The sequence below is a fragment of the Stenella coeruleoalba genome, assembly GCF_951394435.1.
Source record: "Stenella coeruleoalba genome assembly, chromosome: 3".
In the NCBI taxonomy this organism is placed as follows: domain Eukaryota; kingdom Metazoa; phylum Chordata; class Mammalia; order Artiodactyla; family Delphinidae; genus Stenella; species Stenella coeruleoalba.
The window spans coordinates 30,702,420-30,726,984 of NC_137148.1; the positions used below are offsets into that span (position 1 = coordinate 30,702,420).

The 24,565-nt window shown below is 39.0% G+C and overlaps 1 protein-coding gene across 2 annotated transcripts in view; it reads left to right on the top strand.

Moving 5' to 3' along the window:
• Positions 1–24,565, top strand: part of WDR70 (WD repeat domain 70) — a 308,244-nt gene that overhangs the window by 98,672 nt on the left and 185,007 nt on the right. For both annotated transcript variants that reach the window (XM_079916599.1, XM_079916598.1), the window contains exons 8-9: positions 2,732–2,885; positions 23,244–23,320. In XM_079916599.1, the coding sequence (XP_079772725.1) occupies positions 2,732–2,885; positions 23,244–23,320 (231 nt within the window). The remainder of the gene's footprint in view (positions 1–2,731; positions 2,886–23,243; positions 23,321–24,565) is intronic.

Genomic DNA, 24,565 nt, shown 5'->3' on the forward strand with positions numbered 1-24,565 from the left:
TACATTAGTGTAGAAACTCCATATTATGTCACAAATTAAAAAAATATATATTTTTATAGTTATTTCTTTATGAATGATTTCCATGGTGTGTCTAGTGTGTTTTTTTTTATGTGTTTAAAAACATTCTAAGAAGGGCTCCATAGACTTCAGACTATAAAATAGTCCAGGCCAAAAAAGTGGTTCTGTACAGAATAGGTCAGATTGTGTCATTTCTCAGCTCAAAATGCTCTAGTGGGTTTCCTCTCATTTCTTCTAGAGAGAGTAAAACCAAGGTCCTTTTGGTGCCTTACCTGGCCCTCCATGATCTGCACCACCCCACTGGCTGCATTCTGACCTTATCTCCAACTCCTGTTCTTTTTGCTCATTCTACAGCCACGTTGGGAACAAAGCAAGTATTCTCTTCCTGCAGGTCCTTTCTAGTAACTGTTCCCTCTTCTCGGAACACTCTTCCTGAAAATATCTGCATAACCTACTACGTCAGTTACCTGATAAACTATTCAGTCACCTACTTCCTGACCACTCCACTTAAAATATTTATTCCTGCCCCCTTGGTACGTACTATCTGCCTTCCCCATTCTGTTTTTCCCTGTACACGTATCACAGTCTTTCATATTATGTATTTTACATATTTATTAGCTTAGTATTGATTTTGGGAGGGGGTCTTACCATAGGCCTCTGTTACTGGCGGGTGGGACCTTCAGCAATAGTTAGGTCAACTTTGGAGAGCTGTTGTCATTCCCATGCATAACTTTCATCCCTGCTAGCACCACTGTTTCATTTATGAGCCTATTGCGTTAAGAGTGGAGTGGACGATGACAAAAGCTAGCTAATGTCAGCTGAACTGGCCACCTAACTTTGTCTGCATGGTTGTTCATTGCCTCTTTTAAGGTTGATGCTCTCTGAGGTTAACGTGTGATACAAAGAGCTTCATTTTTGGTGTCCACTTTCATATGTCTGTCTATGTGGATCTTCCCCACATCTCCTTTTCTCAGTCTCCTGATCTTTTCTAGGTTTTATCTCGCATCTCCTGGGGAGAGTGTTTCTAACAAATGTAGTTTAGACATTTTGCTCACCTGATATAGTTAACATGCTGTCATGGAGATCATGGACCAGCATGAATTTCTTTGGATTCTCCAGGTGATCCAGGTCCCTTGGGACTATTTTAAGACAAAGGACTAGAAAATTAACATAGCCCTGGTTCAAGCATGTAAATGTATGCTGCTGTTGATTTACATATGACTGTCAACTGCTTTTGGTCTTCCTTCCTAATAGAGGTAGAAAACACCTGCTTTATGGGATCAGTGACTGCATAGCACTTACCTGACAGAGAGCAATAACCCTGTCTTTATATGCTGCTAAATGGGCCCTCCGGCTTTCAGTCTGTAGTCTTTAATTGGTGATTAATCATCCTCAGCCTTTCATTGTCTTTCTTTTTTGCGCTGACTGCCCCTAGCAATAAGCTACCCAGTTCCATAGACCTTTCAATTACTTCCTTTTCCTGTACCTCTCAAATGCTTGAAGTATTGCACCAGCCAGTGCCTTCCCTTTGACCAACAGTTTTAGCAGTTGCATTTGCGCTGCTGCAGCTTATCAGGGACTATGTACCACCAGAGATGGGGTCCTCATTGCTAACCAGTCAGTGACACCACTGGAGTGGACTTCACAGGTCTACTTTTGCTACCAAGTCTCTCAGGTTAGGTTCCCCCAAAACATTTTGAAACTTCAGGATTTGCATGTAGGAGGTTTGTTGAGGAGTGCTTCTGGGATCAACCCCTAGGAGAGAAGGTGCAGGGAAACGGCATTAGGAAGATGGAGGAACTGAATTGCTTGGTAGTTGCAACAGCAGTCTCAGCTGATTCCCGCAGGGAGATCTGAAGCTGGAATAACCCTTCTGAGATATTCCTGATTGAAACAGAGGGCTGGACCATTTTATTGCACATTGACCAGTCATTGACTGTGGGATGTTTTGGGATGGTAACATAACCTTGGATGAGGGAGTTCTCTGTGATTCAGGGAAATTCCTGAGGGTTTAGTTTAGTTGTAAGCCACCAGCAGGCCAAATCCTGGAAGCTTGGGGGAATGAGTACTTCAGTCCTGAAAGGATTGATCTGGGTGGCACATCGTAGCATTCACTACAGCCACATGGCAAGATCACTTTCAGTGGGGTGGTGAGGGTGGAAAGGATACTACAGTGCTAGAGAAATAAGGAGGGAGATGAAAACTTGTTTAGATAGCTTAGCTGTGAAGGGGAGGAGAGAGAGGGAGAGTAGTCAGAAGTTACTGAGGAGACTGGAAAGGGGTGGGATCCAGAATATAGGTAGTAGATATGCCTGGGGCAGGAAGAGGTTCATTTTCACCATTGTAATCAAAAGGAAGAGGCAAGAGAGGCATTCAGAAGCAGATACATTTATAACAGTAATCAGAGGACATTGACGCAGTTCTTATATGTTTCTTCTGGGAAAGAGCAGGAAGAATCAACAGCTACAGAGGGGGAGTTGTTTGGGTTGAAGATTCTAAGGTGAGTAGAGATTTTAATAGCTTGCTGTGGAGAGTGGGAGGAGAACTTAACAGGGTAGGCACTGGTGTTGAGGGCCCATTTGAGGTTGATGTTCCTGATTTTGTAGAATTAACAATTTGTGGAGTTGTGTGACTGTTTTTCTGACAGTGCTTAATAAGTGAAAGTATAAACATGCTCAGTGTCTTACCAGATTGTCTTTTTTTTTTTTCATAGCCATCAGATCAAGTCATTACAGTACAGTAACACAGGAGACATGATTCTTGTTGTATCTGGAAGCTCTCAGGCCAAAGTGATTGACAGAGATGGTTTTGAAGTAATGGAGTGTATAAAGGGAGACCAGTATATTGTAGATATGGCCAACACCAAGGTAAGTATGACACAATATTTTAGTGAATTTAATTAATTCAGTACACATTTACTAACAACATGTTGGTGCTGCCATAATTTACCCCCAAAGTTAATGTCTTAAAAATAATTTATTATTTCTTGCAATTTTGTGCATTGACCAGGAAGTTCTTCTGCTTCATAGTGTCAGCTGGGGCACTAGGATAGTTGTAAAGTCCAAAATGACCTCACTCTGATGGTTTACAGCTGGTGCTCTCACCAGTGGCATTTCTTTCTCTCTTCCTCTTTCCCCTACCCCTTCTCTCTCTCTCTCTCTCTCCTACACACACACACGCACACATTCTCTCCCTCCAACCCTGCCCCCTTTCTCCTTCCACGTGTCTAGTTTGGGTTTTCTCACAGTGTGGTAGACACTTAGTGTGGTTTGACTTGCTGCTTGGTGACTAGGTTCCATGAAGGATGAACATGGGAACTTCAGATTCCTTAAGGTCTGGTGTTGAGTCTTACACAGCATCATAGGACCAGCCCAAATTCGGGGAGAGAGGAGATAGACGTCACCATTTGGTGGGTGAATGGCAAGATCACATTGTAAAGTATCACGGGGGTTGCGAGATATGAATGCAGCCATCTTTTGAAATACAGTCTACCACAAACCTACTATGTACTAGGCTTTAGGACAAGAATGAAAAAGGGTCTCATCAATCTTTTTATGTAAAGGATTTTAGTGGTATAATGATATTTTAAAATTAATGTATATTAAATACCAATTAACTGTAGTCCCAATAATGCTATGAAGCTTAATGGCTTATTTATAATTGCTAACATATATATGGGTTGGCTGCTCTTGCCTGGGCTTGGCTCCAAGCTGCAGATAGAGTGTAGGCTTGTTCTGTGTGACTCTGTTCCTCCTTGTACAAACAGACTACCTGAGGGCATGTTTTTCTTATGGTGATGGCAGAAATACAAGAAGGAAACTCCAACTCTGAAAGCATATTTCAAGCCATTGCTCATATCATGTCCACGAACATTCCACTGACCAAAGCAAATCACATGACCATGAGTAACATCTGGTCTCTAGTGAGAGGAACTGTAGTACCACATGTCAGAGGTTGTGGATACAGGGAGGGGTGATGGATTGGGAACAATAATGCAATTTTTAATTTAGTGACCACACTGTGCAGCACTTTGTGCATTCTGGATTTTAAAAGGTTTTTATTATGTATTATATCAAGTCTACCACTGTATGAGTGGAAATTAAGACTTTATGTAGTTTTTATGTGTTGTAATATTTCTCTAAGTAAATCTCTCCTATACATAAATAAAAATGATTTAAAGGTATGTTAAAGTGTCAGTGCATATGGTTGATGTAGAATTTTGAGCCTTCATTTGAATTCTGATTTTCACTCTTTCTTCCCCTCCTATCTAGTACCTTCTTCTAGTACCTTTTGGGTTGTGCCTAAGTCAGCATCTTACATGAGATTTGATTGTCTAAGAAAATACACTCGATCCTCATTATTTGTGATTTCTGTATTTGCAAGCTCACCTACTTGCTAAAACTTTTTTGTAAACCCAAAATCAATACTCACAGCCCTTTCATGGTAACTTCCAGACATGCATCTGGCAGGTGGCAAAAAAGCATTTGAGCAAGGCGATGCTATACCTTCTTGTTTCAGTTCTCATGCTGTAATCAAGTGTCCTTTTGGAAGTCTATTTAGTGCTACATTTTTCTTATTTTTGTGCTTTTTGTTGGTGATCTTGCTGTTTAAAATGGCCCCCAGAGCTGAATTGCTGTAGTCCTGTCAAGTGTTACCTAAGTTCAAGAAAGTCTTTGATGTGCCTTATAGAGAAAATACATGTGTTAGATAAGCTTCATTCAGGAAAGAGTTATAGTGCTGTTAGCTATGAGTTCATTGTTAATGACTCAACTATATGTGTTAAATAAAAGATGTCCTTAAACACAAACATATATAAAACAAAGTTATGTATTGATTGGTTGACAAAAATGTGACCAGAGACTTGCAGCAATCTAATCCTGTATTTGATAATTCAGTGTTTGCAGAACTTTGTAGACCATAACTACTGTGAGTAATGAGAATTGACTGTAATCTATTTTAGGCGCTCTAGTTGAGCTATTGGAATAAATTAATACAGTGTGTTTCAAACTGCCCTCTGCTGAAGCCTAGTGAAATGCTTCTTAATCCTAATGAGGATCACAGTCTTATGCCTTTCCTTTTGTTTATTGACTGTTTATTGAGTGTCCAGTGTGTGTTAGATGATTCAAACAGCATTCAAATATAATTTAAACATAATGCTATATGCAATTATATTGTAGTGGTGGCTTGAATAGTGTTTTTTTTCCCCCACGTATTCCACTAGAGTTTCTCTCCCCTCATCTTAAAATCATTGCCCTAAGGATTCCACCAAAGATGTTGTTTTGAGGGTGATGGTGATAAGGAAATAAAGCAGATAGGGCTCCAGATCAATCTCCCTATCTTAAACTCAAATAGTTCTGTTTTTATCTGTTTTATTTGAAGCTTTTGGGAATCTAAAACTTTATTTAAACAATGGGTTTGTGGAAAGGAAAGCTTTAAAAACTCTTATTTAACTTATTCTTTTTTAGTTTATGGTTACAATTTTGCTTAAATAATATGAGGAAGAGAAGTTTTTGCCAGTTTCTAAGCTCTTAATGATTTCAGCTGCTCAGGGCTTCTTACGTTATAAAAAGACTTAAGACTTTGTGGATTTAGGTTTTAGCCAAGAAAATTTCAAGAAGAAAGAAATCTGGTTGGTTCTGCATCTGGTTGTTTCTGCAGTTTCAGAAATATATATATGTTTATATAAATATATATATATATATATTACATATAGTAAGATTATTGGGAAAGTAGGATGAGGGTGGATAAACAAATCTATGTAGAAATGTAGGAAATTAAAATATTAAGTTAATTACCAATATGCAAGAAACAACCGTATATTGTAACTAAATATTATAACTCTCCCAATCTTGTCTAATATTATCTCTGCTTTGATTTCAAAATCATGGTTAATATTTACTCTCTCCATTTTCCAGAAGCAAATATAATTAACTATTTGTTTAGGAAACATTACTTGTAACTTAATTGTAGTCTTTGGCTTGAGTGATGGGTTTTAGAAATGCAAGAATTATTATTTGAAAGAAGCAGATTTCATTGGACACTTTTTCTTAATTTCTAAGCTTCTTTTCTGATTCCAAGAGTAATTATTAACTTGTGGCTTTACTGGAAAGTTCAACAAGTAGGACATTAAAGGAAACTATTAAATATATCTGATCTATTATTATAAAACATTATGTACTTCAAACATAAACAGGCCTTTCTAATTAGATTATTAAATTGTTATATCATTAGATTTTTATCTCTAATCTTTGTGTCTTTGTGTGTATGTGTATATTTCTTTTTAATGTGTACCTATAGTGGTACAGAATTTTTTTTTTCTGTTGCATACTGCAACACAATGCATTACATTACAGGGAGAGTATTCATATTTATACCTTTTAAAAATAGTTTATTGGGTTTCTAACTAATTCTTATTGACTATTAAAAATTTGGAAAATAAAAAAAGAAAAAATACTTGTAACTCTACTACCCAAATATAATCACTATTAAGATGTCCGTTTCTGTATTTTTTCTTTTATGCATCTGAAAAACATTTTTTCTGATCACACCGGAACCTTTACATCATTTATTGTTTGGAGCCACATTTTACATGTTCTGCAGTCTTGGGATTGTATGCCAGTGCCTCAGGGCCTGTAGTGGGGTGGAATGAGAGGCCTTAGAGTGTGAGTGAGGGGCAGCAGGCCTCCTCCTTCGGCCAGAGAAGGTCCAATTTTGTCTGTTTTATGTGTTGGAGTTCTCTATAAGATAGCCTTTGAAAATCAGGTTCTGCTGTGTCTTTAAAATATGAAGGTCACTGATCTGGGGTTCATGGGATTTATTGGTTATATTATCTGGGAAAATGGGACCTTACTTCTTCAGGTTTAAGTCATTAGGAAAGTAGGACAAGGATAAACAGGAATCAACCCTTAAACCATTCAAAAGCATGCTTTAAAAACTGTAGTTATATTGTCATCTAAAACTTACTTATTCTAAATGAGAATGTTAGTACATTACTTCCAATCAGAGAGTGTTTTTCTTTTTATCTGTTCTTTCTTTTTGACCGCGCCCTGCGGCATGTGGGATCTTAGTTCTCTACCACGGATCAAACCTGCGCCCCCTGCAGTGCAAGTGCGGAGTCTTAACCACTGGACCGCCAGGGAAGTCCCAGAGAGTGTTTTTCTCTATTACTTTAAACTCTTAGACACATACTTTGCCTTCAGCCTTTTTCTTTTTCAACATTAAAACAGTTCTGTGCCATTTATTTCATAATTATTTGGCTAAAGTGGGAGGGGACAGGCTCAGGGGACATCAGGATTCTTGAATATTTTAGTGGGCCATCTCTCTGTGAGTATACTTTAATTATGGAGATTAGAAGCTTTATAAGGAATTCTGGGGAAAAGGTATTTTCAGATGCTGTATTTATATTTGAATAGTACGTGTAGTTATTCTGATATCCAGCCACTCGAGAAAATTGCCCTTATTATTTGGAGATGAAATATTTTAGTCGTGTCCTTTTAATGGTAAATATTGTTTCTTAGGAGTAAAATATTGTAAACTGTGAATTCTAGGTATATTTTTATTTCCTTAAGCATTTGTAACTGATGGTTTTAACTGCAAATATAAACTCTAAAAAATGCAGTGATTTAAAGTACATTGTGTTTCTTTGCAGTTTCTGAATATTTCCAGAGCTTTTTATCTAATAGAAACTCCATAACACTGGTTTCTATCCTTTTGACATATCCCCATCATTTGGGGGGTACTTTCTTACATCTGGCACAACAAAAGTTCCTGGCTCACCTTGTACTTTTCTGTTCTGATTTCTCTAGCATTCCATGGCTCTTTTGAATAGGGAATTCTATTTACAAATCAACATCTGGGCACTGGATATGTTCATTGCTGCTGAGGTGTTAATGCTTCTAGACAATTTCAGAAGACAGAGCTGGGGCTGGGAGGATAAACCAACCAATCAAAAAATAAACAAAATATATTAAAAAATCATGAGTTCACCCTGATATATCTAATTGTAATCCAACTTCCTAGCCTTTCCCCATTCCATATTTGTATTTCACTTCTCCAGTGAGAAACTTGGCCTCCAGCATCACCAGTATATTTTCTCATTTCTTCAGTGGTATAGTCCATAGAAAGTAATTTAAGAATTGCTACACACACAGTCCTTGTAGGAAGAATTCTAAGAAGGCACCCAAGATTCCCTGCCCCTCCCCTTGGGTGTGGATGTGACCAATGACTATGATGAGATACTTCTGTGATGAGGTTATATTGTCTGGCACAGTTGTCTTTAAGAAAGGAAAATTATCTTCAGTGCATCCTGCCTAATCAGATGAGCCCTTAAAAGGGATTGGGCTCTTCCTGGCAAAAAAGGATTTTAAAATTCGAGGGATTTGACTCAAGGGTGATTCTCTGTTCAAGGCTTTGAAGATGCAAGCAGAACCTGAGTGATGAAGTTGGGTGCATAGCTATAGCCAAGGAGATTTCCAAGCAAAATGTTGAAAGTACTGCCTGGTTTCTTCTTGCTACTTATAATAAAATATGAGAGAAAAAAGGTAAACTGAGAGGAGTCTTGTTAAAAAGGAATGAGTACTAGATGATTTAGTTAATTTTGAACCTATCCAGATGGCAAAGAATGTTAAAATGAAGAAATTGCTTCTGAAAGTGTGGCATAGAGGAAAAAGCCCAGGGTGTGGCTATATAACCTTTTGCTAAAACCTCTGAAAGATCAAAAGGTCAGAATAGTCAGTCACACTAAAGACTCTTTCAAGAAATGAAGCATGTGCCTCACAGATTTTCTCAAACAAACCAGGTGACCTCTAGGAAGCTTAAGGAGGTTATTTCTTAGCCATTTCAGCAAGGGCTATGGTTAAAGAAGGGATTTCTTTTTCCCCTGTTCTTTTTTTTTTTTTAATTTTTATTGGAGTATAGTTGACTTACAATGTGTTAGTTTCAGGTGTACAGCAAAGTGAATCAGTTGCACATATACATATATCCACTCTTTTTTAGATTATTTTCCCATATAGGCCATTACAGAGTATTGAGTAGAGTTCCCTGTGTTATATAGTAGGTCCTTATTAGTTATCTGTTTTATATATGGTAGTGTGTATATGTCAAGAAGAGATTGTTTTTGCAAAGATTTTGGGGCATGGCTTTGCCTAATTCAGATTCAACAAGAGAAAGGTTTTCATTTGCTGGCTTTGAAGGTGAAGGAATCCATGTGGCAAGGACACAGCCTCTAGATGCTGAGAGCAGCCCCCAGCTGACAGATACAATGAAATAGGCATCTTAGTCCTGCACCCACAGGAAGTTGGATTCTGCCAGCAACCTGAATGAACTTGGAAACAAATGCTTCCCCAGAGCCTCCAGAAGGAAGCCCTACCGACATCCTGATTTTAGCCTATGAGACCCTGAGCAGAAAATTCAGACTTCTGGATTGTGACTGGACTTCTAACCCCCCAAACTGTTAGCTAATAAATTGGAGTTGTTTTAAACCCCTAAGTTGGTGGTAATTTGTTACACAGCAATAGAAAACTAACACGGTTCTGCAAATACCAAACATACTAAGTAATTATGAAAGTCCCTGAGGAGGTGGTAGTGATAGAGATCAGACATAAGAGCAGGAATTAGCTTTGAGTGGGAGGAGGGAATTTATTTACACTGGGAATGGAGGGATAAGGATGGGCTCATGTGCAGGTACGTTTATAGGTGGTGAGCCTTAGATAGGCAGTTGAAGGTATCACCATGTAGTCACAGGGTCATTTCCTAGTTTTGTGTTAGGAGGTGTTGGGATGAGGCCTTATGTAGGACAGTGAAGGCTTAGAATAGCTATTGATGGTGTGAGAGGAAAATTGCTGGAAGAGTTGTGGGAGCATTAATGACCACCAAATCTAAATTTGTAGATAGTCATTTGGCATATTTGTATGATATCCCTGAGTCTATTCATGAGCCCGAGGTGTTTGAATGTAGTACAATGATGATGAGGGGGGGTTATTCCATAACAAAAGTTGTGCATTATAAGTACAGCAAAAGGACACTCAGGTTTACACTGAGTGATTGGTTGAAATTTAGGATGTTGAAAAGAAAGTTCTTGATTTCAGAAAAGGAACCATCTGTGGACAGAGTTAGCCATAGTTGGGGCTGCTGAAGTATCTTAGAAGAGGTCGTTGGAGTTGAGTAGATCAAAGAAGAATGAATCGATCTCTTTGATATCTTCAAATGGATTTTAAAATTGCTCAGGAATTAGAAAGATTTGGACTTCAGAGTCCTTGATTCCTAGAAGTAAATTACTAAGAGTGTGATGGATTACAACAGGGGTCAGCAGGATATAGCCTGTGGTCCAAATCCAGCCTGCAACCTGTGTTTTGTAAATAAAAGTTTTACTGAAACACAGCCATGCCCATTCATTTACTATTGTCCATGACTGCTTTTGTACTTACAGTGGTAGAATTTGGGTAGTTGCCTCAATGACCATGTGGCCCAGAAAGCCTAAAATAGTTACTATGTAGTCCATTAGAGAAGAAGTTTGCCACCTCCCAAAATCAAGCTATGAACGTTTTCTCCAGCAAAATATACCGACAGAAAATCTTGCTGGCAACTTCAGAAAGTTTGGTGATTCCTGAAAGCCCATGAATAGACTTTGGTTAAGAAGAACTTTTGGATTAAAGCTCAAGGTATATTCCCTGATGCATTTCATCTCTTCATAGGAGTTGTTTCTGTTAGTTAGCTCACCATATGCCAAAGACATGGGTACTTTCATTTTTGTGGGTCACAGAGCCTCACTTCATTCAGTGAGTACAAATGGTGCTGTGGCGAGGCAGCTGTTTTACAGCGTTTGTCATGAGGCTGCCGCGGGGGTATGGACGGACAAGTACTGATCAGCACACCTCTCTGTGTGTGTGTGCGCGCGCGCGCGTGTGTTAGAGGAAACCAATAGTCGTCATGGTTTGATAATGTCCTCTCTGTATGCAAAGTTTAGCATATTATGAGAAACAAATGGATGTTTCATTCTTTCTACTAGGCTCTTTCCAGTTAAGGCTGTTAAATAAATGAGGGAAACAAGTTTTTTTTTTTCCAGGGGCGCCTGCCTATGTTCAGATAAAGGAGAAAGAGAGAAAACCTAGTTTATTTGATGAAAAAGTGTTTTAGTCACCGACTCTTCTTTAATAGATGTCACTTTAAAAATTTTTCCACTAATGTTAGCCTTGGTACTGAATCTGTTTAGTTCCATTTAAGAATCCTTAGTTGAACTTCATTTTTTGTTATGACTAATTTTCGTCACTGTTTTAACACAAGGGTACTTAACATTCCCATTGCCTTTGTCATACTCTTGTCTTTACAAACAAGAAACATTCATAGTCTTTTAGATTTCTTCAGTTTAACTTACTATTTGTGTTCATATTCTGTGTATTCAACAACTAAGGTGACCACCTTTTATCATAGTGTTCTATGTAATAAGGATCATCTTCTTTTGGTCCTCTTAGAACTATCCTTTATATTTCAAGATGCTATTTCAACTCTAGTCAACAAATATCAGTAGAAGACCTGTTTTCTGGAGCCTGCCTTCAAGACCTGTATGGGCTGGGTCAGTTTTGGGGTTGTTGTTATGTCAAAGCATAGTAAGTGGGATTCTAAGAACTGGACTGAGCAGCACCCATTGTGCTGAGAATGGGTGAATCCCTGAGTCTGGGAGTGGGAGAGGAAGATGGTAAACTAGGAACTGACTGGGAGGTAAGCAGGCTCCACATTAGATTAAGAGGCCAGGCGGAGATGTCAGTGGAGGTGGAGCTGAGCTAAGCAGAGCGGGAGAATGAAGGTGTGGAGTAGTGTGCAAGATTGAGGAAGCCAAGGCAGTTTAGGATCTAGGTCCTTGAAGGCAGGGCATATCTTGGGATTATTGGGGTGTTCTTTCTGTTGCAAGTCATGAGCTGTTTTCCCAGAGGCAGATATTTAATGGGGTGAAACTAGATCAGGTACCTATTTACTGCTTGGTATTAGAAATTCTTTTTTTTTTCTTAAATAAGCAAAGACTGGCAAATTTCTATTTTGGAAAGAGCTTAATGGGATCCCTGACAGTCCTATGATTTTACTCTATGAGCCAGTTTAATTACTATCTTTTAGTACCTTAGGTGCACAGAATTGAGGGGAACCTAACTCACTTATCTGTTCATGGCGCCCACCCATCATGCCATTCATATCTGGTGGTCAGTTCTCATAATACTGTAACTCTCAGCAGTGTCTGACACAGTTGATTATTCTCTCCTTGAAACGTCTTCTTTACTGCCCCCTTTCCCTCTCACTGCACATCTGTTCCATTGGCAAAACATGTTTTACCTACAAAGCTTTATGAATAAAGCTGCTATTAACATTGACATGTAGATAATTTTGAAATTGGAAAGTGTGAATCCTTCAACTTTGTTCCTTCTTTTCATGTTTATTTTTTAAAATTAATTTATTTTTGGCTGCATTTGGTCTTCATTGCTGCGTGCAGGCTTTCTCTAGTTGCGGCAAGTGGGGGGCTACTCTTCATTGCGGTGCACAGGCTTCTCACTGCAGTGGCTTCTCTGGTTGCAGAGCATGGGCTCTAGGCACACGAGCTTCAGTAGTTGTGGCACGTGGGCTCAGTAGTTGTGGCTCGCGGGCTCTAGAGCACAGGCTCAGTAGTTGTGGCACATGGGCTTAGTTGCTTTGTGGCATGTGGGATCTTCCCGGAGCAGGGCTCGAACCCGTGTCCCCTGCGTTGGCAGGCGGATTCTTAACCACTGCACCACCAGGAAGGTCCTCATGATTATTCTTAAATTAATATTTTTTGAAATAATAAAATAATAAGAATAAAAAATAATAATCTTGAAATAATAAAATGATTCTTGAAATTTTTTGTTATTCTTTTATTTTCCATGTGAATTAGTTCTCTTAGTTTTCTTTCATCTTAGAATGTCTTTATTTCACCTTCACTCCTGAAGTACATTTTCTGTACATTCAACTTGACAGTATTTTTCTCTCATTACTTTAAAAGTATTGTTCCCCTGTCTTCTGGCTTTCATTAGTTTGTTTTTGTTTTCAGTTCATTTTGTTTGGCATTCACTGAGGTTCTTAGATCTGTAAGTTTACATTTTTCACCACTTTGGGGACATTTTTAGCCATTATTTCTTCAAAAATTTTTTGCACCTATCTCTTCTTTCTGAATCTTATATAACATGAATACTAAATCTTTTGATATTGTCTAATATTATTGTCTCTGCTCATTTTTTCCCTATTCCTTTTTCTTCCTATGGTTTAGATTGAATTATTTCTATTGACCTGTCTTCAAGTTCACTGACTCTGTCCTCTGACGTATCCATTCTACTATTGGGCCCCTCCAGTGAATTTTTAATTTCCATTATTTTTCAGTACAACCATTTTAAAAAATTAGTCTGTTTTTCTTTGCTGAGCATGTCTATCTTTGTATTTGTTTCAAAAGTGTTTGCTTTCCCTTTTTGTATCATGATTGTAAACACTGATTTAAAGTAGTTTCCTGATAATTCTAACATTTGGGTCATCTTGTGGTTGGCATCTTTTGTCTTATTTCTTGAGAGCTGGTTAGATTCTCCTGGTTCTTTGTATGTTAAATTTTGGATTGTATCCTTGACACTTTGAATACTGTGTTATGAGATTCTGACTCCTGTCTAAAACTTCTGGAGAATGCTAGAGGGTTTTTTTGCTTATGTGAATATGTGGTTTCTTTTAAGCTGACAGTCAGTCTGATTAGTTTTAGACTGTATGTCCTGACCTGACTTCTGTGAGCTGTTTTTACTTCCAGTATTGGTTTAATTTCCAAAGCCTTTATGCCTTTGTATGCTATTCTGGTTTGTCTCATGTGTGTGTTACCCAGGAGTCTGTGTGGAACGTTGATGGTAGTCTTCACCATCTTGAGATCTCAGTGCTTTTCCTCAGTTGATTCTGACAGGTTTTACATATATGTACCTCAGGAGTGAGCTCAGGACTTTCTGTACAGATTTAGATGCTATTTTTCTCTACCTTTCTTATTCCTTAAGCCCATAATTTTCCCTTTACCCTCTGTTTTCAGAAGTTTTCTGTTCTGGTGTTCTTGCTGGAAAACCAGAGACTTACTCTTTTTGTGCTATGTAGCAGTTCCTATAACTGGGTATGCCTCTGGGCAAAGCTGGAATGGGATGGGGAAATCAAGTTTTACCTACCCCTCAGCAGCTGCTTCTATGAGTTGGTGGGAAAAGAGAGTGCTGCTAGTCTGTGTTGGCATTATCCCAATGTAAAGCATAGAGTATCAGAAGGTTTTTGTCCTACAAATGCTACTGTATGGTTGGAAGGCTTAGGCTTACTTTGTTGGCCTAGTAGAGGGCATGGAACATCAAAAGTGTTCTACCCCATTGAGGTTGCTGTCCTTGCTGCTTTTGGGTCAGGGTAGGAGACGCCTTGCCTCTTTGGTGCTGGCCTTTCCCTGGTGTAAGGTCAGGAGAGCCAACAGATATCCTCCCCGAAGGGCTTCTCCTGTCACCAGGGAGAGGGCAGTTACTGTTTTGTTGCTGGTAGTCATCTGCTGTGATCGCCTCACAGGGCCACTGCAGCTGGTTGGGAGGATGAGAAGGGCCACCTCAGAGCCACTGCTTGCCTGGTGTGAAAAGGAGGCAGTCAGTAGTTCTTTGGCCTGTAAAGGCTACTTCCATGTCTGGTACCAGCACTGAGGAGGGGAGACCGGCAGCTTTGTTCCTTGTGCTTGCCTGGCATAGGGTAGGTCAGGTCACAAGAGTTTGTCTCCCAGGTCCTTCACTACTCTCCCTACCCACCACCCCTACCCTCTGGAGATTGCAGCCTTTTCTTGGAACCCCGTCTATCTGCTCTTGCTCTCAGTTGTCAATGTGGGCTGCCCCAGAGCCTATGTTGGGAAGTGAGAAGGCAGAAAACATCCCCCCAGGAAATTCATCACCTCACTGCTCCTTGGGACCTGGGTTCTGTATCCTTTTTGCTTGATCTTATCTACTATTCAGTGTCTTCTGGCAGTAACTTTTAAAATTTTGTTCAGAACTTATTGTAATCAGATGGAGTGATAGGATGGAATGTGTATATTCCATCTGGAGTGAAACTGGAACCTCCTGCAAAATGTATTTAATTCACTGCAGTTGCCTGATAAAAATTATGAGCGAGGATTTCAGTACCTGTTATTGCAGCAGAAGCTTACTCTACTTGATTTATGTGTAATGAGAATGCTGGAAGGGGTGAATGACACTTGATGTGAAATGCAGGAACAATGCCCCCAAACCACGCTACAAACCTGGTTTGCTGATAAAATCATGAGGGCCACTGCCAGACATTGAATGTCACAGCTTGTACCACTGCTACTGAAGAGCAGGGAACTCTGTCTTGCAGGAGATGCAGTACTGCTGTCCTGAAGGAGAGTCTTCAGGTCTGAATGTTGTGTCTCCCCAACGTGATGTTACTAGGAGGTGGTGCCTTTAGGTGGTGATTAAGTCATGAAGGCAGGACTCTCATGAATGGGTTTAGTGCCCTTATGAAAGTGGACAGAAAAACTTCTCTTTCCCCTTCACCATGTGAGGTTATAGCAGAAAGACCGCATCTGTGAATTAGGAAGTTCGGACACTAAAACTGCCTTGATCTTGAACTTCCCAGCCTCCAGCACTATGAGAAATAAATGTTTGATGTTTATAAGCCACTCAGTTTATGGTATTTTTGTTGTAGCAGCCTGAATGGACTGAGATAGAAAGAGGGTATCCTCATTGTCTTTGAGCCACAGCTCAAAATGAATGTTGTGGCTGGAGCTCAATTGTATTTCCTGTGTCGTATCTGTAAGGGAGGCTGGCAAAGTTGGCACCTGACTTTTTGCTTCTCTATGAGTGGTAGCCTCTGTCTTCTACGAAGAGTCATTTTTGGGGCGAATTCCCTAAACACAGAATGAGGTTCATGTTCTCCATGGCCAGAAAGAATGACACGTATTTATACAGTCACCCCATTCACACAGTTGCTCAGATCACAGGCATTGGCTTCATCTGTTATTATAGCCCAGATCCAATTCTTTAGGGAATCCTATTGTCTCTGTCTTTAAAATGTATCCCAAATCTTCTCACTTCTGAACACTTTCTTGCTATTCCCTAGTCCAGGCCACTGTCAATTTTCACATGAACCACATCAATATCTTCCCAGTTGACCCTCTTAATTCCTATTTTGTTTTTGCAGCAGACTTTTCTTCACAGAGCAGCCAGAATATATTTTTTAAAGTATTTATTTTCATGTAATTTCAAATTTACAGAAAAGTTGTAAAGTCAGTACACAGCTTCTTTATACCCCTTTTTCAGATTTACCAATTGCTAACATTTCACCCCATTGCTTTATCTCCCCCTCATCTCTTCCTCCCTTCCTCCCTCGACTAATATACACTCTCCCTCCTTTCCTCCCACCTCACTTATATACCCCCCCAGACACTCACACGCATATGTATACGCACATACATAAAAATTATGTATGTGTGTTTAATTTCCCCCAGCTTTTGCAAACATCATGCTCCTTTGCTCTTAAATTCTTTAGTGTGGTGTTCCTAATAACATTACATTTTTTTATATAACCATGAATTTAACGTTGATAAAATACTATTTAATCCATAGTCAATAGTTTCATCAGTTATCTTAATGATCTTGTCCCTAATTATTTTCTCACCAGTTCAATCATCATGCCTTTTTGTCTCCTTTGATTTGGAATAGTTCCTCTGCTCCCCTGCCCCTTTTTCACTTTGATATTTTTGAAGACTGTAAGCCAGTCGTTTTGTAAAATGTAGAATTTGATTTTGCCTGCTTTTTTTCATAATTAGAGTCAGGTATGCATTTCTAGAAAGATTGACCCACAAATGATATTGTACCCTCACTTCCTCATATCAGAAAGTACATGATGTCAGTTGCATCCCAGTATTGATGATGTAAACTTGGATCACTTGTTAAGATGGAGCCTACCAGATTTCTTCTTCACTATAAAGTTACCATTATCTCTTTGTCATTATTAAGCCATTTGCAGGAAGATTTTGAGACCATGCAATTACCCTGTGTGTTACCAGGCTTTCCTCCATTAGTGTTAGCATCCATTGATGGTTCTTGTCTGAATCAGGTATTACTGTCATGATTGCAAACTGATGATTTTTCTAACTCTATAATTTATCTTATATTTATTAGTATTCTGTAAGGAAGAGCTTTCTCTTATTTACTTCTTTATTATATTAATATGCATTCAAGGGTTCTTATTTTAGTCAATGGTTTATCATCCATTACTTTATTTATTTTGATGCCCTAATTGTCCCAGGTTTAGCTGGTGGAAGCCTCTCCAACCTGCATTTTATCGTTTTTAGCATATCTCTGTCATTTTTGCAACACTTTCTTATTATTTTAACATAACCAAATATTCTATGTTCATCTTGTACTTTTCCTACCTCCGCTCCCAAAACAATCATTTCTCCAAGGAGCCCTGGTTCCTTTAGTGGAGAACGATATTTAGAAACCAGGATATCTGTGCTATGTTTGCTGAGGTGTCATTGTTTCCAGACATTTGCAGCATATAAAGCTAGAGAATAATTTACAAATGTACATTTACCCTTAAATTTACATCTACCTATTAAAAACCATGAGTTCATATTGATATCCCCAGTTTCAAACACCACAAAGTTCGTTCTAGTCTTCCCCTTTTCCACTTGAGTAACTCCCTTCTCCAACAGTGAGAAACTCGACTCCCATTATCTTCAACATATTTCCTCAAATATTGTTTAAATCTTCATTGTATTGAAAGCAGTTTCCGAATTGTTAACGCATACCATTGCCCAAAACGACGCAGACATATTAACTGGAATGCAGTATTTATTTACCGTTCTTTTGGTCTTTAGACTGGGAGTATATATTAGTAGTTTCCTAGGACTACTGTAACAGATGACCACACACTTGGTAGCTTAAAACAATGGAAATTTTTTCTTCCACAATTTTGGAGGGCAGAAGTCTGAAATCAAGGTATTGGCATGGCCACGCTCCCCGCAACGGCTCTGGAGGAATTGTTCCTCGCCTCTTCTAGCCTTTGGTGACTCTAGGCATCCTTGTGGCTGCGAAACTCCAGTCTCTGCTTCCATCTTCACAGAGCCTTTCCTCTTTGTGTCTTCTCCTCTTCTGTCTCTTATAAGGATACTTGAGGATACTTGTTATCAAATTTAGGGCTGACCCAGATAATTCAGAGTGACCTTATCTTGAGATGCTTAATTATATCTGAAAATATTCTTTTTCCAAATAAGGACCATTCACAGGTTCCAGTGATTAGGACGTGGACATATCTTTTGCGGGGGGGGGGGGGCACCGTTCAACCCACTACGGGGTGTATACTTACTTGGGTTATTATCTGCTGTTTATTTTTTCAGTGTATTTGTTATTCATTTGAAATACAGTAGGGTTCATTTGTTTCGGTTTATATTGTTTTAGGTTTTTTCCCATCCTTATTTGTTTATTTATGAATATGTAAAACATTAACACAGGGTCAAGAATCAAATAAGAAGTTAATAGATATAGCACTACGAATTACGGTGACTATTATCCAGGAAATGGACAGGTACTCTGGTAGAGAAGAACGGAATGGGCCATATTTACTTAGATAGAGGGCCAGGCAGTACTCATTTGAATAAGTAGCATGTAAGCTGAGATTGAAAGAGTGAGAAGAAGCCAGGCACCTAAAAGTGGAAAAAGGGCTTTCCAGCAGATGGAAAAGCATGTGTAAAGGCCCTGATGTGGGGAAAGAGTCACATGTATGGGAGGAAATGAAAGAAGACCAGGGAGGTGTGTGCATTATGGGCAAGAAGGAGCACAAAGTTAGGGAGGTTGTAAAGAAAGTAGGGGCTGGAAGATGTAAGCTTTTGTACACTGTGGAAAGACGTTGGAAAGCCTGTGGAGGATAAAAAGCAGTGGCGTTTTTAGAAGTATATTTTTAAAGGACGATATTGATTGCTTTTTTTGGGGGGGGGGTTACCTTAAACTTTATTCTTTTTATTTTTGTATTTTATTTTATTTTTTTTATACAGCAGGTTCTTATTAGTGATCTATTTTATACATATTAGTGTATATATGTCAATCCCAATCTCCCAGTTCATCCCCGCCTGCCCCCACCCCCCACTTTCCCCCCTTGGTGCCCCTATGTTTGTCCTCTAAATTTGTGTCTCTATTTTATTGATTGCTTTGTGGAGAACATTACACAAGAGTAAAAGTAGAGAGACTAGTCATAGGCCTGTCACAGTACATAATAACTGATGTAGAGACACGAGATAATGTTGGTTCATATAAGAGCTGTAGTAGTGAAAAAGGAGAAAAGTGGATAGATTTGAGATGTGTTTTGGGTTGAACTGACAGGACTAGCTCGTGGATTGAATCTGGGTGGGTAGAGAGAAGAGAGTTTAGGGGTTATTGGAGTCTTTAAGGATTACTTCCACGTTTGTAGCTTTAGCAACTAGGAAAGAAGTTTATTGCAAATAAAATGGGCAGTAAGAATCAAGATTTCCCTATTGGGCCTATTATGTTTGAAATGCTTATGACATGCAAATGGAAATGTCAATCAAGTTGATAGTTGAATATACAAGTCTTGAGCTCGGGAGAGGAAAGTGGAATCTCAAACTTCCTATCTAGTCCCTCCAGGCAGTACTTCAGTCCATTCTTTCCTACTGCAGGAAGAGATTCCAGATCTCTGGTCCCTGTTTGTACCTTTTTAACATAAACAGAATGTCAGGAGTTGGCCAGATACTATTTGAGGCATTGTGAGCAGCTGGAACTAGAGATGGGTCTCCAGGCCCATGTGTGGGTACTCCAGTTCCAATTCGGTCTTTCCAGAGAGCTACAGTTATTTTACTTCTAAGTCATTTAAATATGCACATTTTACTACTTTTAGTTTAGCTTTATTCTGGACCCTTTCAGAATAAGTGGCCTTGTCATTATTATACTAAAAAATATTAGGTTCTTTTCTGCCCCATCTGAACCTGACTTAGAGTATGAGACCACTGTAACTTACTTTGCTACCTAGGAGGGAATTGTGTGTGTGTGTATGTGTGTGTTTATGTTTGAAATGTATACTCTGTGATTGATTTGGTATGTATGTCAGTTTTTATACCAACATCACAGTGTTTTAATTGCAGTGTTTGTGCGGAGCCAGAGGAATCAGGCACCCTGACTTCAGGCTATACTACAAAGCTACAGTAATCAAGACAGTATGCTACTGGCACAAAAACACAAATATAGATCAGTGAAACAGGATGGAAAGCCCAGAGATAAACCCACACACATACGGTCACTTAATCTTTGACAAAGGAGGCAAGAATATACAAAGGAGAAAATTCAGCCTCTTCAATAAGTGGTGCTGGGAAAACTGGACAGCTACATGTAAAAGAATGAAATTAGAACGCTTCCTAACACCATACACAAAAATAAACTCAAAATGGATTAAAAACCTAAATGTAAGGCCAGACACTATCAAACTCTTAGAGGAAAACATAGGCAGAACACTCTATGATATAAATCACAGCAAGATCCTTTTTGACCCGCCTCCTAGAGTAATGGAAACAAAAATAAACAAATGTGACCTAATGAAACTTAAAAGCTTTTGCACAGGGCTTCCCTGGTGGCGCAGTGGGTGAGAGTCCACCTGCCGATGCAGGGGACACGGGTTCGTGCCCCGGTCCGGGAAGATCCCGCATGCTGCAGAGCGGCTGGTCCCGTGAGCCATGACCGCTGAGCCTGCGCATCCAGAGCCTGTGCTCCATAATGGGAGAGGCCACAACGGTGAGAGGCCCGCGTATTGCAAAAAAAAAAGCTTTTGCATAGCAAAGGAAACCATAAACAAGACGAAAAGACAACCCTTCGAATGGGAGAAAGTATTTGCAAATGAAGCAACTGACAAAGGATTAATCTCCAAAATATACAAGTAGCTTATGCAGCTCAATATCAAAAATATCCAAACAACCCAATCCAAAAATGGGTGGAAGACAGCAGTTCCACTACTGGGCATACACCCTGATAAAGCCATAACTCAAAAAGTGTCATGTACCACAATGTTCATTGCAGCTCTATTTACAATAGCCAGGACATGGAAGCAACCTAAGTGTCCATCAACAGATGAATGGATAAAGAAGATGTGGCACATATATACAATGGAATATTACTCAGCCATAAAAAGAAATGAAATTGAGTTATTTGTAGTGAGGTGGATGGACCTAGAGTCTGTCATACAGAGTGAAGTAAGTCAGAAAGAGAAAAACAAATACCGTATGCTAACACATATATATGGAATCTAAAAAAAAAAAGATAGTAATTCTGAAGAAGTTACGGGCAGGACGGGAATAAAGACACAGACCTACTAGAGAATGGACTTGAGGACACGGGGAGGGGGAAGGGTAAGCTGGCATGAAGTGAGAGAGTGGCATGGACATATATACATTACCAAACGTAAAATAGATAGCTAGTGGGAAGTAGCCGCATAGCACAGGGAGATCAGCTCAGTGCTTTGTGACCACCTAGAGGGGTGGGATAGGGAGGGTGGGAGGGAGGGGGACTAAGAGGGAGGAGATATGGGAACATATGTATATGTATAACTGATTCACTTTGTTATAAAGCAGAAACTAACACACCATTGTAAAGCAATTATACTCCAATAAAGATGTTAAAAAAATAAAAATTAAAAAAAAAAGGGCAGAAGACCTAAATAGACATTTCTCCAAAGAAGACATACAGATTGCCAACAAATACATGAAAAGATGCTCAACATCACTAATCATTAGAGAAATGCAAATCAAAACTACAATGAGGTATCACCTCACACTGGTCAGAATGGCCATCGTCAAAAAATCTACAAACAATAAATGCTGGAGAGGGTGTGGAGAAAAGGGAACCCTCTTGCAATGTTGGTGGGAATGTAAATTGGTGCAGCCACTATGGAGAACAGTATGGAGGTTCCTTAAAAAACCAAAAATAGAACTACCGTATGACCCAGCAATCCCACTACTGGGCATATACCCTGAGAAAACCATATTTCAAAAAGATACATGCCACAATGTTCATTGAAGCACTATATACCTTAGCCAAGATATGGAAGCAACCTAAATGTCCATCGACAGATGAATGAATAAAGAAGAGGTGGCACATGTATACAGTGGAATATTACTCAGCCATAAAAAGGAACTAAATTGAGTTATTTGTAGTGAGGTGGATGGACCTAGAGACTGTCACACAGTGAAGTAAGTCAGAAAGAGAAAAACAAATACCTTATGCTAATGCACATATATGGAATCTAAAAAACTGGTCCTGATGAACCTACTGGCAGGGCAGGAATAAAGATACAGATGTAGAGAACAGACTTGAGGACACGGTGGGGGAAGGGGAAGCTGGGATGAAGTGAGAGAGTGGCATGGACATATATACACTACCAAATGTAAAATAGATGGCTAGTGGGAAGCGGCCGCATAGCACAGGGAGATCAGCTGGGTGCTTTGTGACCACCTAGAGGGGTGGGATAGGGAGGCTCAAGAGGGAGGGGATATGGGGATATATGTATACATATAGCTGAGTCACTTTGTTGTACAGCAGAAACTAACACAACATTGTAAAGCAATTATACTCCAATAAAGATAAAAATAAATAAATAAAATAATTGCAGTGTTTTTGTATTATGCTCCATCCTGAGTAGGGCTAATCTTCCTGAATCATTTTAAAGATGTTTCTATTTTCTCACATATTTATTCTTACAGATGTATTGTAGAATTAAGATTGTTGACACATTTTAAAGAACGGATTTTTTTTTCCCCATCCTCTTGCTTTTGCCTTGGTTAGTTGTAAGTACTTTCTATTCTCCTTAATTCTTTTCCACTGATTTTTTTTCCCCATTGTCTTATTGTGGTTTTTCTTTTTACTTCGTTCCTGAAGAGAGGTTGTCATTTCCCCCCACTCTTTCTTTTTAAGCACCTGTTATATGTAAGCACTGTACTAATTCCTGGGCAGGAGGGTTTACATGGTGAATTAAAATTAAAATAAACAAAGTGAAATAAACAAAGCATATTATGAAATAAAACTGAAATAACATAATATCAGTTTGTAATTAAAATAGTGTGCCTTGGGGAGGACTAAAAAGTTTTACTTTCAAGCATACTATGTCAGCTTTTGGTCGGTTTGTTTATTTTTACATTTTTAAAAGAATTTTTTCCTTTTTTTTTTTTTTTTAAGGGTCATACAGCAATGCTTCATACTGGCTCATGGCATCCCAAAATAAAAGGAGAATTTATGACTTGCTCAAATGATGCGTGAGTATTGTTGATAATTCATCTAATACATTCATATATTTCAGTATTTTCTTTAACCTTTATATTGTAGCAATCTTGCCAGTAAACTAAGAGATAGAATATTAGTAATCCTGATGTTTATATAGTCTTGTTCTCAACTTTACCTTGAATTTAGCTGGCCGTATAAGGTTTGCTTAAATAAATATGGAAGCTATAGAAATGAGAGTTGGAAGAAATTCAAGTGGTGTTTATTAGGGAGCATAATGGATCAGATTGATGCTGTTAAGTTGACTCAAATGACTTTAAACTTTGTTACTTTTTATAGTAAAGGCTGATTTCCATCTGAATCTAATAGCTTATATAAATTTGTTTTTTAAATGGTTTTTTGGAAGTAACAACTGAAAAAATTGATTTAATGTTTATTCAGATTCTTTTTTCAAAAAATTAATTAATTAATTTGGCTGTGTTGGGTCTTTGTTGTTGTATGCAGGTTTTCTGTAGTTGCGGCGAGCAGGGGCTACTCTTCATTGCAGTGTGCGGACTTCTCAATGCGGTGGCTTCTCTTGTTGCGGAGCATGGGCTCTAGGCGCATGGGCTTCAGTAGTTGTGGCGGGTGGGCTCAGTAGTTGTGGCTCGTGGGCTCTATAGAGTGCAGGCTCAGTAGTTGTAGCGCACGGGCTTCGTTGCTCTGTGGAATGTAGGATCTTCCCGGACCAGGGCTCGAACCTGTGTACCCTGCATTGGCAGGTGGATTCTTAACTACTGCCCACCAGGGAAGTCCCTATTCAGATTCTTTTGCATTATATTTGTTGGCTTAGGATTCAAGAGTATTACAGGGAATATTTGAGCAGCTTTTTCCTGAGTTGTTATATTGTATGATTCATTTTTAGTATTAAGAGTAGTTCACAAGAATAAGTTATTTGTAATATTACAGAGAAACTTACAATGAAAAATCTTATAAATGAAAATATACAGATGGTATTACTTAGGTGAAACACATATTTTATTTATTTATTTATTTTTAATAGATCTTTATTGGAGTTTAATTGTTTCACAATACCGTGTTAGTTTCTGTTGCACAACAAAGCGAATCAGCCATATGCATACACATGTCCCCATATCCCTTCCCCCTTGATCCTCCCTCGCATCCTCCCTATCCCACCCCTCTAGGTCATTGCAGAGCACTGAACAGATCTCCCTGTGCTACGCTGCTGCTTCTCAACAGCCAGCTATTTCACATTTGGTAGTGTATATATGTCAATGCTA